At 31.7% G+C, this 19,686-nt stretch overlaps 3 protein-coding genes across 4 annotated transcripts; 1 reads left to right on the top strand and 2 right to left on the bottom strand.

The window, feature by feature from the left end:
- Window positions 1-184: 184 nt before the first annotated feature.
- LOC113403814 (pseudouridylate synthase 1 homolog) lies at window positions 185-4,721 on the bottom strand. 2 transcript variants are annotated; one of them, XM_026644423.2, is made up of 7 exons: window positions 4,603-4,721; window positions 4,065-4,326; window positions 3,080-3,246; window positions 2,604-2,877; window positions 2,241-2,340; window positions 1,611-1,766; window positions 185-819 (listed from the first exon to the last, which is right to left on the bottom strand). In XM_026644423.2, the coding sequence occupies exons 2-7, from the start codon at window positions 4,298-4,300 to the stop codon at window positions 355-357; spliced, it is 1,398 nt and encodes a 465-aa protein (XP_026500208.2). In that variant the 5' UTR covers window positions 4,301-4,326; window positions 4,603-4,721; the 3' UTR covers window positions 185-354. The 2 variants fall into 2 exon arrangements, with proteins under 2 accessions (XP_026500208.2, XP_026500207.2); XM_026644422.2 differs by having other exon boundaries at window positions 4,522-4,703.
- Window positions 4,722-5,043: 322 nt separating this feature from the next.
- Window positions 5,044-5,996, top strand: LOC113403818 (protein tipE). Its single transcript, XM_026644431.2, has one exon. The coding sequence runs from the start codon at window positions 5,148-5,150 to the stop codon at window positions 5,826-5,828; it is 681 nt and encodes a 226-aa protein (XP_026500216.1). The 5' UTR covers window positions 5,044-5,147; the 3' UTR covers window positions 5,829-5,996.
- A 5,631-nt stretch (window positions 5,997-11,627) lies between these two features.
- LOC113403815 (uncharacterized) lies at window positions 11,628-18,800 on the bottom strand. The gene is made up of 6 exons (XM_026644424.2): window positions 18,363-18,800; window positions 17,883-17,993; window positions 15,243-15,414; window positions 14,740-15,021; window positions 13,061-13,217; window positions 11,628-12,542 (listed from the first exon to the last, which is right to left on the bottom strand). Exons 1-6 carry the CDS (start codon window positions 18,468-18,470, stop codon window positions 12,065-12,067), a joined length of 1,308 nt encoding a protein of 435 aa, XP_026500209.1. The 5' UTR covers window positions 18,471-18,800; the 3' UTR covers window positions 11,628-12,064.
- Window positions 18,801-19,686: the final 886 nt, after the last annotated feature.

Below are 19,686 nucleotides of genomic sequence, written 5' to 3'. Positions count from 1 at the left end.
GATAATAAACACAGATTACAGATTTTATATTTATTTATAATGCAAGCAAATCAAACAAAAAATGTTTATTCAAGAGCAGTAACTGTATCGTCGATGAAACTGCAGTCACTAGTCCCTAGTTAAAAAGTAATTAATTTAATTTGGTATTGAAATGAAATGAAATATATTTTATTAACGACCAATAAAAAAAAAAGTTCTTTTGATTCATTTAATAACGGTTTATAAGCATACATCACTTATGTTACTATAAAATTATTTAGTCTTAATAGGATCGGAATATTAAAACATTGGTACATCAAAATATATGTAGCTCTGTCATATTTCATATAATTTATTTATATATTTTGTTTTATTCTATCGAACAACACTATCATTGGATTTGATTTCATCATCATCACCATTTTTTGCATCAATTTCATGAACAACATCTGTTTTTTCAATTTTCTCATCAGTTGTTATAGCAACATTTTTTTCATTATCTTTATTATCAATATTCTCTGTTTTGCTACTTATAGTTTCACTCGCAACTTGAAGTTCATCTTCGTTATTTTTAAGATCTTCACTTTCTATATCATCACAATCATCATCATCATCACCATTTATTACATTCTTATCATCAGGAATATCATCACTAGGCTCGAAAGAATGCCCCTTTATCTTTTCAAGCCACAACCCCATTGAATTATCTTCTATTTCGCCTTTGACAATGTTTGGAAAAATTTGCTCTCGCTTAAATCTTTCTACGGCTTCCTCCTCTGCATCCCAAGATAGACTCTCATGGCTATCTTTGAATTTAGCATCATATTTTTCATAGTGCACCTAAAAATATGTAATTGCTCATAAAAAATCTTATTTTTTCAATAAGAAAACATTAAAAAAATCTTTTTTATCATTATACTAATTATTACACCTAGACTTTTATGGGTTACTAACACTCCTTAGCAGGTTTTACGTGTAAATGTCTCTGAATATGGCAGCAAGTCTTTAATTTTGATTATCACCTTTATAAGGACTTCCACACTGATCATAAACACTTGAAGCCCTCTGTTGTACAACTAAATTTGTCATAGACACTAAAATATTCCCATAGACAATTACATGCATTAATTATTTCGGCATATCAGAACATAATCTCTATAACCTATTCCAACCACAAGAGGAGTATATAAAAAATAAACAATTTTGACATTGCATTGACGCAATATCATTGGTCCAAATCTTGAACAATCTATGAAATTATATTCATTATGGGTATACCGAAAATTGGAGTTTTAAATAGTATTTTAAAGTGAAGTGGTCGAGTGGTGTATTAATTATTAAGTGGTGTATTCAGGATATGTAAATATAAGGTTTGTTTATACATATGTTTTGCTATTTATGGTCTCACTTGCAACTTTAATTTAAACTTCATTATTTTAATATTTACATTTATATATTTACATCTTACTATATCATCACAATCATATTGTATTAAATTATAGCAACACCAATCTAATTTACTTGACTATTAATATATATTTTTGAATAATTAACTGGAGAAAATCGTTTTTTTATTTTCAATTTTTTTCTAAGATTGTCCTGTTGTATTGAAATAAATACAAAAATATTACCTTATCAAGCATGAGTCCTAGGCCAGGTGCAGTTGGTATCATAACTTTATCCTTGCCAAATGCCTTATCCATCATACCCATGTCAGTCTGTCCTCTAACAACTGCTATCATAAGACCCACCATCTTCCTTATCTGATGTAACATGAAACTCTGACCCTAAAATGAGTGTAAATTTTATTCATATATCTTTTATTGGAAATGAACTGGAAAGATGGGATGACTGGATGAGAATAACTAAAGACAGGAAAAGAAAAAGTGGAGTGAGATGGAGGAGACCTACACTTGAGACATCCTTAGTTAAATTATATATATACATATACAAAAAAAAGAAAACACTGTTTTTATTATAGAGGAATTAATTAAATAAATAATATATTTTATTACTTTGAAAATCGAATTGAGTTCAAAATTCATAAGGAGATCTACATTAAACATGACAATTTTAAATAGCCTAAATATACACCACATTATGTGCTATAAATAATCTAACTTCACTTTCAACTTCTTTATTTTTATCATATTCGCTTACTATATCATCACAATCATCATGGGATGGATACTGCGTTCTCGGCTTATATCTAAGGGATGATTTAGCACAACTATACATCCACAGATATAGATAAAACTTACCTTAACTAGTAACTCTGCAAATTCTACTTCAGACTCAATGAATACTCTCTCTAATGCAAAACTCATCATGTACCTTAAGGATGAGGGATCTTGATAATGTCTGAAACAATTTTATATTATTGTAGCATATTACACCAAGCTCATGTAGCTGTCCAATATCATTGATACCTCATTCCACCAGAACTGGAGAATGAGGCAGTGTAACTTATATCTTTTTAGAGGTACAAATTACTGTACATCATCATACAGGATAGACAACGAAAATTGAAATTACTACCAGTTATTAAACAACACAGATTAAAAAATAAACAAATACTGAGTAAATCCAATTGATACGTAAAATAAAAATGTTTTAATACTTACTTTTTCTCAGTGAAATTGTGATAACTTTTCGTTCCTTTATAGTATCCAAGAATCTCATTAACTTTTGTCATTTTCTCAGCAGTAATACGGTACCTCTTTCTCTCTTGCTCACTACTTAAACTTGGTTCAAAGACATATGTGGGAAGAGTGTAGCTATATGTCCTTGCATTGCACTTTGATTTAGAGTTGAACTTATTTGTTGCACGTTTGATTCCAAACACTTTTATACACTGAGGTAACCTACTGTTTATTTCTTCAATATTCACTTCTAAAGCTAAATTTTAAAATAATTTGTTATTTACAATGAATTTACCTACATGACTCTTAAAAAGCAAGGAACATACTAGGAAAGTAAAAAAAATACCAATACAAAACAAAAAAATATCTTATATTAATTGAGTACTTTAAACTAAGAACAAAAATTCTACAAAAAATTTAAAGTTTAAAGCAAAAACTTGACAACAATTAATACTAACGTAGTTTAAGTGAAACCACCTGTCTTGCCGCAGAAACTCCTTTGTCTGTGCGAGAACTTCTTTGGAATTGTGCATTTTGCTGATTATTGAAATCCTCTTCTGTAATGTACTTTGCATCATACAGAGCTTTTAGTAGATCCTCCTCAATGGTTGGGACACCTGGATTTCTGGTAATTAGGTTTATTTAAGATTTAAACTTATACTACAATAAAACCTTAGGCATTATTTGATACATTTTTGGAATAAACCAAATAACTCATTTCATAACCAATTTCAATAAGAGTAATAATTAATAAAAACTTTAACATTCTTTGAAACTTAATTGAAAGAACATCATAGATCAAAATCTAGAATTAACTATGATAATTCAAATGTACAGATAGTTCATATGTTTATTGTTACTTCTGAACACTAGATAGTGTTGTGCCATATTTTTGAAATTACGACAAAATTTGCTATTTTTTGTGTACAGTTACAAATGGCATCTAATTGTTTTATTCATAAACATTAGTGTTGTGCAGCAAACTTAGGATCTAGTGAGCTAGTTGTTCAACTAGTTAAGTTGTGAAGAAAATTGCATTTTTACATTTTTATGTCAGAAGGAAATAAATTAGTTTCGTGGTATAATGTCATGTTATAAATAAATATATAATAATCAAGAACTATTTGTATTGCATAATATAGAACTATTACCACATCTATTGGTATATGTAAATCTAAGGTTTGTTTATATCTACTCTTTTTGCCATTTGAATAGATTATACAAATTAATACAATTTATTTTATTTTTTATCTATGACAACAACAGAGTTACAGAAATTATACAGTTTCGATTTTACTTAACTTCTAATGTCAAACAGAATTAAAATATAAATAAGATTGTTTAGCAGATGAATAGATAAGAAATAGTCCAATTACATTAGATTAAATATATTCTCAACTTTATAGTACATGTATATGTGTGTAATAATATAGTTTGCTATACCTTTGCATACCATAGTAGTCAACCCCACAATAGCCTAACAGTACCGCCATTTTCTTCTTCTTGATCCTCTCAAATGGTTTATCACATATCTTTTTTTCCTCGCTTTCACCAGGTTCTGTTTCCTTCTTGGTGGTTTCCCACTGCCGTTTCAAAAAACGACGTTTGTAACGCGTATGATTTTTGCTTTGAACTATCGAATCATCGGTTTTGTCTTCTAACGGTTCCATTGCGTTCATTTCTGTTATAAATCTTATTTGTACACCTGTTATAAAATAATCTTAATTTATAAATCTCATATTTAATAGTTGTTAACATGGAAGTGAGTTAAATACATTGTAAATGTAGGTTTGGTACACAAATTAAGGCTCAAATAAAATAAACCTAAACAAAAATAAAATAATAACCAAAGTTGAAGAAAGTTTCTTAAAAACACGTGAATTTTTGTAACGAGTTGTACCTGATCTTACTATATTTGAGGGCCTTGGTAGATTCTGTCTCAAAGAACTAACAAATAATTGAAGTAAACGAACGGACATACCTAAAAATTAAAGTATATATTTGTAAAACTTGAAAAATCCACAATATTTTTGTATATTCAAGTTTACATATTACGCCATCTTAGGGCTTAGGTTGACAATTATTGACATTTGACCAGTTGACAGTTCAAAAACTAGGAATAAATATTTTTATCAGGTAGATTACACATAAATAGAAAGTTTGTAATGTAAAATATTTTAGTTTATAGCAGAATATTCAAAGAATACAAAAATAAACTTTTGCCACATTCAACATCTGTTTGCAATTTATGGTGCAACAGACTGCATACAGTTTGAACTTATATTAATTTATTCATTTAATTATATAACAATTTAAAAATTATTAATAAAATAATTGCCTTTGTTGTTTTGCTAAATGTTATAATCAATGCAACAAAAGCGGAGCAATATGATTAAAAATAAAAATATCTTAAATATTTTTCACTTTGCGCATGTTCCAATTTTGCGCATGCTACCTGAAGCATTTCAGTAATAGTATTTAGGGCAAGGATTTTAATTCAGCATGGGTTGACGCAGTGGTGATAAAATGAGGGGTGGAAGTTCAGAACGCTTGGTGGTGCGTTCTTCGCGCCGAAGAGGCGATACGCGCGCAAAACTTACCCGATACATTACTGTTATGCTCGCGGCTCTCCTTGGAGGTGGCGGCTCAGCTCTTCTCTTCCTCGTGCCATTGTATGCTGACCCCGCTTTAAGCGCTTTAGCAGCTGACTTTGATCCTATACCAGCTGAATGTGTGACAGAGCGACGAGACGACAGGCTAGGACTGGATAATTGCACGTGGGCGTCATGTCGAGAAGGATGTACTAGCGACGCTTACAAATGTATTCAATTGCACGTAAAGTACAAAGCACAGGCTGAGGATTGGCGCCCTGCTGTTTTATTTGTAAACATCAAAGGATGTGGATATCCTCCACAGGTAAATTGCGAGAACTTCACGTTGAGTTATGGATATGTTGGAGCAAGGTATCCCTGTTTTTGGTCTCGTGCTGATACCACAGTCGTGGTTCCTAGATGGTCTAGAGGTGAGCAAGTGGCGACTGTGACCAGAACATTGGCTATTCCTCTTTTCTTGTCTGGCTGTGCTGGTATCGGTCTATGTGCACTACACTGCGAGTGCAGACCGAGACGCCGAAGACGTCCCCCACGCAGGCCACCACGTTTGCCGACTCTAACTCTCGATGACACCGCTGTTTACCGACTCGCCTAAGTGTGACATATCCAAATTACTTATTTTATGAATTGCACCAATGTACCAAAATTCCGTTTTAATGTTAGATATCTAGTAATTTAAAAAAATGAAGTTGGGATTTTCGCGCAGATATATTTAAATATAACTATACTATGTGGAGAATAAGTAAAGTACTGTATATTTTAATGATGTTTTATTTCAAAATTTAGTTTATTACTATACATATTAAAAATATATTTTTGGCCCCTAAATTTAATATGCAACACGAAATGAAAAATATATTATGATGTAAAAAAAAAATGATCAAACATGATTTAAAATAAATATATTTTCATAGTATCTAACTTATTACATTCAATTATTAGTAGACGAACGCTATGTTAGTTTTAATTTCAGTGAAGTTCGTAATTAAAAGTAAATATTTTATACTGTATTGACTTAAAATTATCTATATATCTAGTTTTGTTTTTTTGTAAGCATTATTAGCACAGTGGATTTTATTTGAATACTGTAACAATAAAATTTAATTTCCAATGTTCTCTAATTTTATTAATCTCTTTAATAATTGCTTTATAACTCGTTTCTTTTTAAAATTCGGCGTGCTGTACTTTTTGACATCCCTGTTCTTGCATCACTTAAACGGACTGAGGTAGTTAAGAGGTAGGTAAGGTAGGTAGTAAGGTAAGGTAGGAAGTGACTTCTTGCAAGACCAAGTCTTCATTAGAAGTGTTCGGTCTTCCTTCACTAGTTACTTGGTTGGGGAATCGACCCTCTGAGAGTAACTGGTGCACATTTACAAAAACTCGATGATCCGGATAACGTTCACGATTTAGATATCTCTCACGATAGAGTCTAGCCGCAGCACTAGCATTACATCTACATTCTCCATAAATGAGGTGCATGTTGGCATATTCCTTCGTCGTGTACAGATGCGGCATCACGGACACTTACTGACAAACGAAACAATTTAGTCCAGAAGAAAACTAGGTTCGTTATAGCACAAAATGACAAATGCATCAAGGAGGCGTCACTAACTGCACACACTCGCGCACACACGGCACAATAGTGTCACTATATTCATATATAATACATATATACTGTAAACTATAGTATAGCATTCGTACTCAATGGCGGTCCATAGCAATTTAAGTGATAAAAATAACTAACTTTCAATTGGTTTACATTTTTTTCTACCTAATGTTATGTGTAGTCTACTCTAAGTGGAGTACCATGTTAGAATCCAGACTAAATGCGCCATCTTTTAAAGCCACTTGCCAAATGAGCGTAGTACATTTTTTTTACAAGGCAGTCACATAAAGATGGATGGTATAATATTTTTTGCGTAATGGTTGCGCAACAAAATGATGTTTTTCTAAAACTGAGGCATTTTTGCAGCGATTTTAGATAACTATTTATAAAACTGTTATTCAGGGATCCGTTACCCAAAAAAAATCAAAGCATGGTCAAGATTCGTGTTCACAAAGCTTGAAAGACTGTCACAGCGTGTCAAATGCTCGATTTTTTAAAAAAGCCAATATATTTTTTAATTATTTATATATATTTTTTTCTTATTTTTCTGATAACCACCATCAATTGGTCTATCGCCCATTGCCGGCTTGACGTTGATTTCTGGGACATCCTGTATAAGAATAGCATGTAAAAAATAAAAAAATAATAATATTTTAACAATAAATTCTAACTTGCCTTGAACTATGAATATTGCATTGTCCATATTACAATAAAGTTATTGAAAAGCTTCTAGTCACTTGAAATTGAAAAGACGGGGCCTTCACATTAATCTTTCAACGTAATTCTTTTCGTCAGTAGGTTCAAGGCTGCAATTTGCACCATTTATACCTACTATAAATGCGGCTATTTTTTTACCAGCAAGTTAATTTCCACTTTGTAAATAATTGAAATTAATGCCATATAGCTTTGCCATTATTCGGCTTAATATTTATAGTCCTTTTTTTAGTAATTAGTTTGTAAAAAAGTCCGGCCCTATCACGTTAAGGGCAAACTTAACTAAGTTGCCACATATTTACTAGAATCTACTAGACTATTTTCTAAATCTACTAGACTATTTTCTAAATCTACTAGACTATTTTCTAAATCTACTAGACTATTTTCTAAATCTACTAGACTATTTTCTAAATCTACTAGACTATTTTCTAAATCTACTAGACTATTTTCTAAATCTACTAGACTATTTTCTAAATCTACTAGACTATTTTCTAAATCTACTAGACTATTTTCTAAATCTACTAGACTATTTTCTAAATCTACTAGACTATTTTCTAAATCTACTAGACTATTTTCTAAATCTACTAGACTATTTTCTAAATCTACTAGACTATTTTCTAAATCTACTAGACTATTTTCTAAATCTACTAGACTATTTTCTAAATCTACTAGACTATTTTCTAAATCTACTAGACTATTTTCTAAATCTACTAGACTATTATTTACGCACAAAAATGTTACCTATAGATGGCCAATAAACGTATTAAGTGTTGAACTATTTTTTTATCACTTTATACTTACGAACCAATAATACGAGACATGCAACGGAACGCGCTTCCCCTTTTTTTAATCGCGTCACCCAACCTTGATTAGTCATTGTCTTTGAGTAATTTAGTCATAAGTCTCGAGCGTTTGTTTTACACGCTGACTGCCCCGCTGCCAGTTGGGCCGCAAATTTATGTCGTGACTTTCATAAGTCTGCGTCTACTTTTATATTTAATTTTGTAGCTAAGGTTGATGAACTGGGATTTTTTAGGTATTTTATACATTATATAAGAGTTTTACTTTTTGTGTCATATGACATTATCTAGTAAAACTAAATATATTAACAATCTAAATGTACTTGCTTTGTGTAGAGTCCAAAGAGAAGGGGGAAAAGAAAACAATTACTTTAAAAAAAACTTCTGCACTTTACTTAAGTTCACATGTGAATTTTAATTGTAACTAAACATTTATCGGAAGCATGTTAAATTTTTTAAGCATATGTACCTACAGTCAGATGAAAATAAAAATTAGAAAAAGTAAAGAAATATGTTCGTAGGCAATTTAAGCAGTGAACAGATTATAAAATAAAGACTTCCTTTTTTAAAATGAAAGGATAATTTTCCAATTGTTGGTACATTTAAAAAAAAAATAACATGCGTAACAAAATTGAATACATTATAATATTTATTTCTATAAACAATCCATTTTAAGATTAACGTTACAAATTTAACAATGGTAACTTAGAGAGAACGTTTGGTTCGGAAAACAATTTTAAAGTTTATGAGTTAAATAAAATAAAAAAAAACAAACGGTTATTTAATTTGTCTATATAAAGAATGCAATTGAGAAATAGCGACTTTCTTTGTACCTAAAATGAGAATTTTTACATAATAACGCTGTAATGGTTTCATTAGCGTTTACCTGTGCAAACCGGTTTGCGCTAATTATAATCGATCATATGTTTTTGTTTAAATATCAACCGAACTTAATGATATATCGCTATTTCCAAATTCAAATAACGACAATGAAACATATCCCCAAAATTAAAATGGTGTGTTATAAAAATATAAATTGAAAAATCTCAATCACTTGCTAAATTAAATACATTTAAAAGTGTGAAAAAAAATAAATAAGATCAAACTCTTTATTCACAACCACACCATCGAAAACGTCCCTTAAAAAAATAAATAAATGTATGTATTTGATATACAATTTTCTACGGTTTATATCGCACGAGTAGTTTTTGTCTTCATTAGTGAATTCATTCAGTCTGTTATTATTTTTAAATGCATTTATCGTTTTAAAATTTATTTCTCATCGAAAGTGATTCGAATGACTTAGACGGAGACTTCTCGTGTTATATTCACAATGGGTCTTAAGATATGAATAAAACTAATAATTAACATTAGGGTGATGTTTTAAAATAAATCCAATTTTATCAAAAAATTGAATTCTTTCAAATGGCTTAAGATTGCGACTCCTATAATTGAATTTTACATTTAAAAAAGTACCTTCACAATTAAACAAAAATTTTCGATAAACCTTATCATGGTGTGTGTGTTGCCAGTTAAGTACTCACATAATTTATATAAACTGAATCTTATAATAAATTCAATGCCGTATAAATCTAAAAAAAAAATCACCCTAATATATTATAAAAAAGTAGGAAAAATTAACTAATATAACAATTAGGAAACAAAATAAACCTCAAGCTATTGCTTTGGTAATTCTCAATTAACAATTCTGTAACTCATCTATCCATACAAATGTTTCTTCAATTTTGATCTTCTTTTTTTAATTCCATTTCAATAGAACTTGTTCCCATAAAAGTGAATATTGCAGTCATAGTCATGATTAAGTGAATAATTAATTAAGAAAAAAAAAACACCTACTTGAATGTAGAAATCTTAACTTTCAGGGCTTTACTAACAAACATTATGCATCGGTTGAGCTCGACGTATCGATTCTCGACAATCGATATCGAAAGAAGACAAAACATTTAACTATAATACAACCGCTATGTAATATTTATTAGTAAATAATGTTGTTTTGATCACACACGTAAATTTCATTGAAATGGCTATACTATTGCCGTATTCACACAGATAACATCTGTCCTAATATAATAATACTTACATTTGTAAGCTGTTACACGATTTAGCGTTATTTCTTATATGAAAATAGTTTTTATATCTCCAATAGCGACTTTAACTATACTAATGATATAAGACTAATTATCATATGTTGCTATAAGACTTAACGTCTTTACATAAGGGCAGTATATTTTTTATAGCTTTAGTTATAAACCATATGCTATTAATACATTTATGTGTAGATACATCATAATAGATAGATAGGTTATAGAAATGATGTTTACATTATGATGCACCGTTTATTTCTATTTTTTTAAATTTAAATATCATTTTTAACATACTACATATCCTTCCAGATATATTATAAAGATGTAGGATGTAATTTTGAGGCACAGTGTAAATATTTATAGCTACCATTAGATTGAAAATTTTAAAAAATAACATGAATAGAAGTGCAATTTCTAATATACAGTTATCTTTGTCTGTACGTCATGGTACGTGAATCACAATAGAAATTTTATTCTTAATTCTCGTCTTCGAAAAGAAAATAAGACAAAATATTTAAAGAAATACTCGGTCCGTCATATTGTAAACGGGATACGACCGACGACGACGACCGAACACGAACAAAACATTCGATACTAATACATTTATTTACATCTAACGTTTCTATAACTGGGCATTTAAAGCTCTGGCATAGTTAATGTTCGTTCCTCGACGATAGTCTCACATCGAAACCACAACCTTAATACGTTATTTAAATACGTATTCATTATGTTAAGTAACTACATATTTTATCCTTGTGTTAATTTGTAAACGGAATCCGGTACTTTCATTTAGCTTGTTTCTGTTTTAAATAATTTGTAAATATTGTTATATAATCTTCAGATCTATATGTATTTTAAAATTATTATATTTTTTTGATAAATTATAAGTAATGCGACGAGGGCTTACTAATTAATTTAATATTTCCTGTAAAAAAATATAACAAATATGTAGTTTTATTTTTATTTTTATTTGTATTTAAAGGTTGTGAAATCGATTCTAATTTGTTTCTATCTAAAACTACAATTCTAAATACATTGTATAAAATGTATTAAGAGGTTAACGATTATACAAGTCTTTTAATAAATATCGATGCAGGCAAAGCCTAGATATAATAATTTTAAACTAGCATTTTTAATAAACAAGTACGTCTCGATTATTTGTCACAATATTATGCGTTTTCGCGGCAATTCGGCAACCATTTTTTTAATGTTTTTTTTTTTTTTCTTCTATCTACTTTTTTTTCGTTATCTGTTTTATATATTTTTTGTACTAGTTTTGTATGTTTGTAATTTTTGTAACAAACTAAAGCTCAGATAATTTAATTATATATATTTTTTGAAGATGCCGAATTATCGCTTTTATAATCGAATATTCGAATATATTTTAGTATGTACTTTCAACATTATCTGTATAGAGGCTATTTAACTTTTTATCATGAACATTTAAAAATACTGCTAAGAACAGTCAGAAATTTATTTTGTACTGTGGAATAGGACAAACAAACATGGACTTTTGAATCTGAACTGTAACATAAATGCAAATGTTTCGAATATGTCAAATAAAAAAAAAATTTGAAATGATAATTCTCGAAGACTAGAAGAATAATCAAAGAACAACCTGTGACATTTGCGAGGCGAGACGATACCTCTTTCTATCAAATTCAACGTTACTATCTAAACCTCTCTTCACAGCCATACTCGTAGACGGTTGAACCGGATCGAAGCTAGCTTCGATTAACCTACTGGACCTACAGAAGCTGTAATCCGCTGGGTTATTGACCCTTTGACAAGTCATATCAACCGCCGTAGGTAGCCTATAGTACTCTTGGTTCGGAACGTGAGATACTTCTGTGTCGTCCAAATCTAATACGGTGTAAGCATTATCTGACCTGACTGGACGTTGGCGGTATGATGTGTCAACGTTCAGGCAGCTTCTGGAAGAGGTGCTGCATGTGCTGGACGCTGGGGAGATCTGATACCTCGGTGATGCACAGGGAGTTAGGTTGGGTGATGTTCGAGCGCTGCTATAACCTTGGTCCACCTCAGAATCGACTGTTTCACGCGACTTTAGAATTTGCATCATCCTGTAAGAGAAAACGAATTTTATTAAGGTTTTTTTATTATTTGGTAATTGAAGTTTTATATCTCTATCGATCAGATTTTCGCTTCGTTTTTATAACCACAAAAGGAAAGGACGTCAACCTTACGGGATATCGACTCTCCAAGACTTTTCGGCCTTTGTTCATCATTAGATTTACATAGAATAAGATATTTTATTTTTTTTAATACGAATAAATTTTCAAATCGTTTACTGCTTTCCATTTAAACAATTAAAATCTGAAAACACTTCAAATAGGAATATAATTTTAGACTATTTGAATGAATTACTTTTGATTGAGTGTTCGTCAACTGAAATAACAACAATTTAAGTTATGTAAAGTGCAAGTTGATAAGTAGGGATGGTACGGGAGCGTCCCTACACTAAAATGTTGTTCAGTCATAGTAATGTCGCACGATTTTATCAAAAGTCTAATCACAGACTGGACGGTCTAATTGTTTTATCATTTAAAAAATATATATTTTGAATATATACGACACTGACCGCTGCAGCAGGCGCGCGACGGGCGCCACGGCGGCGGGCTTGCGGCCGGCGCGCGCCGCCAGCCACGCCGGCCACGCCGCCAGCCCCAGCGCCGCGCGCGCGCACGCCACGCACGCGCAGCCCACGTCCGCGCTCTCCACTACCTTCAGCCGCACGTCTGCGCACAACACGACACATTTTTATGTAACGGACCTTATCTACGGACTAAAAATATTTGGCGACCGTTTGCGTAGCCGACAATATATAGTTGACGTCATTGTGTGTGTGTTTTAGGCGGATATTAGGAACGCACTACTAAACCAGTAATATCAATGACGTATAATTAATTCAATTATACTAGCGGCAAGATACGATGGCCGTTTTGACACATTAAAAAAGTGATGTGAAATGTAAATTTATTATCGATATAATATATTCAAATCTTTGTTTTTTTGCAAGTAATTTAATTCAAGTTTTTGTTGCAAGTAGTATCTGATTAAAAAGGTTTAATAAAAATAAATATAAAATAAGTTTAAGTAATATATTCGAACGAAATCAATTTAAATCAAAAATTGGAATTAGAATGAATAACTTTATAAACACATTACATACAAGAAATAGGTTACTCTAACGACCGGAAATCCTCTTTCGTCTTTCCCATGTAATGATGTAGGTACGTTCTGTTGCCTGTTCTGAATACTAATATTATTTCTATTATCATTTTCTACAATAAACATATATAAATAAAATAAAATAAATAATTTATAAAATAGATAAAATATTTACTGTCAACACAAATATAACACCGACTACGAGGTCGAGTGTGAGAGTGTGACGTACACGTTTACGCAAAAAAATAAATAAAAAAGTTATCTTCGCGGTACCCTAATATTTGTAGTTTAGAAATCACATTCGATAAATTTTATGACTAACTGCACGTCACTATTGACAATAAAGAACAACAATTTGCTCCTTTGATGTAATTATTTATTAAATACGAAACTTCATGAGCGGGCAAACGTCAAAACGGCCATCATAGCGTGCCGCTACTATAGTTTGAGATAACTTTTAATTTAATTCAACTGATTGTAGATATGATAGATACTATGTATGTGACACTTTTTCGAAGAATGTTTCTCTATTTTCCCTGTATGTGTGTACGATATTTTAGAAACTATGCGATCAATATTTATGAATCTTCTATAAGGTAATCAGTATGCCTCTGAAAATATTGAACAGACTTATAGATATAAAAATGGTTTATACTATTTTATTCTACAAATGATTGTTTCAATCTTATCATAGGTTATTCAAATTATGTAATTTGATAATAAAATTGTATAATCTTGAAAATAGACTGTTATTAATATTTTTTAATAGGCAAGTATTGTAACGACCGATTAAGCAATAACGTTTGCATAATGTTTTGCGCATACACACATAAGCGTTTGCCTACGCAAACTTTTGTGTACGAACCTTAAACAGTTATGATCGAAAATATACTGTTATTATTATTTTAACTTTTCACCTTGTAAAAATCTTACTTCCATGCATCTATAATTAGAAATCTTCGCCAAATATACATAGAAGTTAATACATTATGCTTGATCTATATGTATGTATGCGTATACATATTGTAGTATACATAATTTTATCATATATGATAAAATTTTAAAATTGAACTAATACAATGAACTCACCAGACAAAGTTAAATCTAAATATGCTTCTAACAACTTGGCTCCATCTCGTTTGAACCGTCTAACAAACTTTGGATGCCTTGTGGTCAAATCGCAGTCAGCTACCACATACTGTGCCAGTAGAGCTGCGAAGGTTACTGGCGTCGGTGCAAGCAGCCTCCATCGCACATGCTGCCCTACCATCCATTCTAACTGTCTGAAAGTCTTGCCACACAGCTGCACACCAGATATTTTTGATAATGTTTTTAATGTAGGCGCTCTGCTGAATTTCTCCTCGCTTTTTGCTGTAATAAATAAAATTTTAATTAACCTACTTTCTGAGCAAATAGGAAAAAGAGGAAAGAGTACCCCTTTAATATATTAAGGAGACTACAATTTTTTAAACACAAAGAAATAAAATCAAGTAAACTAGCTGTTGACTTTTTAATCCACTGGAATCTATGTTTCTTGGGATCTCATATACACATTTGTCACTACTACAATGAAGTTGAACAACTTGACTTACCTGCTAGACTCAAGCAGGCGAGTGCAACATGTGTCAGTCTATCTGCACGTAGCCTGTGTGCGTCCATAAACAGATCTAATTGGGCGACCGCCGAGTGTAGAGTGGCGAGTGTCAGACCCAGTTTCTTTGTGACGTCACGGAGTTGTTGAACTAAGGCACCTCGGAACTCTAGCTGTCAGAAGAAATTGTCTTTGAGTTAATACATTCGAAATTTAAAGTATTTTTTTTTTTTTTATTCCCTTTGTGCATGCCCAAGATGAGTATTGGGTCCCCACCGATCAATTATTTATTGCTTTCAACGTAGACATTTTTATAGTTTGATTATCACAAAAGTATAAAAAGTATAGGGATTAGTAAGAGAAATAAGCATGGATGAGATAATGACAGCAGTCAAAAGCATGAAAAATGGGAAGGCTTTGGGTCCATATGACATACCAGTTGAAGTATGGAAGGTGTTAAAAACTGACGGATGTATGTGGTTGACTTTATTCTTCAATAAGTTGTTGCATGAAGAAACCATCCCTCAAGAATGGTGCAGTAGTTCGCTAGTGCCCATCTTCAAAAATAAAGGGTATGTACAGGATTGCAACAACTATAGAGGGATAAAGCTCATGTCACATACTATGAAAGTATGGGAGAAGGTAATAGAGAGAAGATTGCGAGAAGAGAGTGAAATTACCCAAAATCAGTTTGGGTTTATTTCAGGTCGAGGGACAATGGACGCTATTTTTGCACTCCGCCAATTGTGCGAGAAGTACAGACGTAATCACAAGAACCTGCACATGGTGTTCATTGATCTCGAGAAAGCCTATGATAGGGTTATGGTGGGCATTGAAAGAGAAAGGTTTGCCTGGGAAGTATGTGGAGTTAGTCCGTGCTATGTACAGGGGATCCTGTACCTACGTTCGATCGTCTGCCGGCAACACTGACCAGTTCAGGGTTGCTGTAGGGTTGCACATAGGGTCGGCTCTAAGTCCTTACCTCTTCCTGCTAATTATGGACGTTCTAACGGCGGACATACAGGAGGAGGCACCCTGGTGCATGCTTTTTGCCGATGACATTGTACTGGTTAGTGAAGATGGACCTGAGATCCAGAGCAGATTGGAAGATTGGCAACAGAAACTGGAGAATTTTGGCTTGAAAATCAGTAGAACGAAGACTGAATACATATTCTGCGATTTTGGCGGTCTCTCCGGTCCTGAAGCCATAGCGCTTGATGGCGTGGCCCTTCCAGTCTGCTCCGACTTCCGGTATCTCGGTTCACTTATTCAAGGCGATGGCAAAATAGATCGAACGGTGAAGCACAGGATTAACACAGGGTGGATAAAATGGGGGCAGGTTACGGAAAGAATTTGTGACCCCGTATTCCCCTTAAACTTAAGTGGAAGATCTATAAGACCATGGTCAGACCTGCTGTTCTATATGGATCAGAGTGTTGGGCTATAAAAGGGATGACTGAAAGACAATTGCATGTGGCGGACATGAGATTGCTGAGAGGAATGTGTGGTGTTACGCGAATGGATAGAGTAAGGAATGAGTACATAAGAGGAAGTTTGAAAGTGGCACTGGTAACCAAGAAGCTATCTGTAAACCGGCTGTCTTGATATGGGCATGTTATGCGGAGGAATGAGGACCATGTTGTGAGAAAGGTTTTGAGAATGGTTGTGGATGGATATAGAGATAGGGGAGGACCCAAGAAACGATGGATGGATTGTGTGAAAGACGATATGGTTAGAAAGAATGTTACTTGTGAGATGACGTCCGACAGAGAGGTATGGGAGAAGATGACATGCTGCGCCGACCCCAAGTAAAATTGGGATAAGGGCAGGAGGATGATGATGACGTATTGTAGTTATCAATTTAAAAGGTTGATTAACAGTGCCGACAGACCCATACAGGTGGCCTTGCAGTGTCAGCTTAGAATTAGCCACTGAATGTAAACATTTCAGACTTAAAACTATGTCTATAGTGTCCTTTCTATAATGATATTTACTGTAACCCTGTTACATAACGTAATAAATACATTTTGTATAATCGGTTTTATTTCATAACATCGTTTTTCTCTTTCAAATCTTAATGAATTTTGATAGAATATTTCTACATAACACATTCTAATTAAACAAATAACTGGACATAAAAAAACATTGCAAATTGAGTCATATTTGTTGTTCAAAAGAATTATGTGTGTATTTGTTTAATGTAAACATGTTGTTGTTATTTCAAACATAAATTATTGAGATTACAGATAATAATTTTTATTTACATTTTTGATTATACACACTGACATGACAGATCTAATAACAGAATTTTCAGAATTCTGTGACTACTTTACTATTATTATTATTAAAATAATTTATTTACTTAAAGAAAAGCAATAAATAAATGAAATATAATCAGAGAGTAAAATGTGAATGTACTAGTAGATCCGATAATCAATCCTAAAAGGAAATCTGTGCAGAATTAGAGAAATTATAATGCATTAATCTATACTCTCTTACTCTTTGGTTTGATAGTCCAACAATTAGCTTTGACCTTATAAAGATCACACTCAGGAACAGACACTTCACTGCCAAAGACTACAGACTATATTGCAGATTTTTTGACAGAAATTTCAATGACTATAGTAAAATAATATCATACCTGTGGTGATTGAAGGTGTATAGTAGGTTTCTCTGCATCCTGTTCCAGCAGGTTCTTCCAAATTTCCTCACGATATTCACAGTGATATTCATCATCTGGATCAGTTAAGGCCTAGAACAAACAAAATCATATGTGATAATTTCAACATTTCAACAAATATGTGGTAATTTCAACTTTTGTACTATTAATAAAATGTAATGATGCAAAAAATAGGTAACTCTTATTTTAATGGTAGAGACAATATATATTTGTTTGTATGTGTTTTAATTTAATTGAGACGTACGAAGGAGGTCTATTAAGTTTTTTTTATTATCTCATGCAATTTTCAAGGTTAAGAGAACACAATCGTTACTTGTTGTATGCAGCCCATGTTTCCTATTCTGTGTCTTAAAAAACTCTAACAGAACAATTACATTAACTTTGGAAATATAACTTAAGTTGTATCTATATAATAATTTCTATAAACAAAAATGCACTTACAATGGTCTCAAACTTTGGCTCTATAACATCTTGTTTTAATGTATTGTCACCAGGAACGGTGCTTCTCACGCTGGAGAGATTTAGTTTAGACATATTTAAAGTCTCCATTTCAATCTTCTAATACCGTCGAGAACAAAAACACAATTAATATGACGAAAGATTCGTAACACGTAGACCAAATGTGACAGTCACCACGTGGAAACAAACGTCAATTAAACTCGCTTTAAAATATCACAGCTTGATCAAAAACACCCTTTATCGTTTCTTTAAATCCCTTAACATTTGTTCCATATATGTATGCTACAAAAATGCAAGGCACATATTGTAACGAATGAGTGAAATTTTCATGAACATTCATGATGCAATGCTCCCCAGTCCGAACTCCGAGACATCATTGAAAAGTCGTCGACGCTTGACAGTTGACTGACGCTACATGAAAAAGAAAAGTTCAATGCATTCCACAGGATGCGAGAATTTTACAAAGTGAAGTTGACAATGACAAATGACAACGTCATTATATTTCTTTCGACGAATGTTTTTTGTTTCGTTCCTTTTGTAAAGCTTAAGATAAAAAGTATAATTTTATAAAGTTAAAAATGCGTATTTTTTTTACTTTTATACCTTGTTACATGGATTCTTTGATAGGTTGAAAACTTAATCGTACAGAAACACCATATTATGAATGTAATGTTAACTACAATGAATATATAGAATACTACGAAAGCTGGATATTTGCGCATGCAATTCGAGAATGTGGATGTGAAATAATCTATTTTAAATTATTAAATATAATATAGAAGTGAGGAATAGCTTAAAAAAATTATAGAGTATATTGTATGGCAATACTACTATTATTATGTATCGCCAAATATGGGCATTTCTTGAAATAAGACAAGGCTACCAACTTCGTTTTGTAAGTTGACATTAGTGTTGTTTAATAAAGACATATTGAAAAATCGATCATTTTAATTAAAATATTTTATTCAGCTTAAATATTAAAATGATGAATATGTCCTTTTAATTTTATACAATGTGTAAAAAAACAACATTTTTTGTATGCATCATTTAAGATAAATAGAGCTTTTAAATAAGGAACTTTTATTTTTAAAACAATAATGAATTTAAATATTAATTAACATTTACATATGAATTATAACGTATATAAAAATGAATAAAAATGACCCAATTTAAATAAAAACTAATAACTTTAATATCAGGATCACGTGGAATGTTTTAAAAATATTAATTAAAAATTAAAATATTTTTAAGATTTAAGAACCTAGGAATAAGAATATTATAAAATGATCTAAAAATGTAAATTTAT

Source organism: Vanessa tameamea, chromosome 20 (genome assembly GCF_037043105.1).
Source record: "Vanessa tameamea isolate UH-Manoa-2023 chromosome 20, ilVanTame1 primary haplotype, whole genome shotgun sequence".
Taxonomy (NCBI): Eukaryota; Metazoa; Arthropoda; class Insecta; order Lepidoptera; family Nymphalidae; genus Vanessa; species Vanessa tameamea.
The sequence above is the reverse complement of the archived record's forward strand: the minus strand, read 5'-3'. Positions and strand labels throughout refer to the sequence as shown.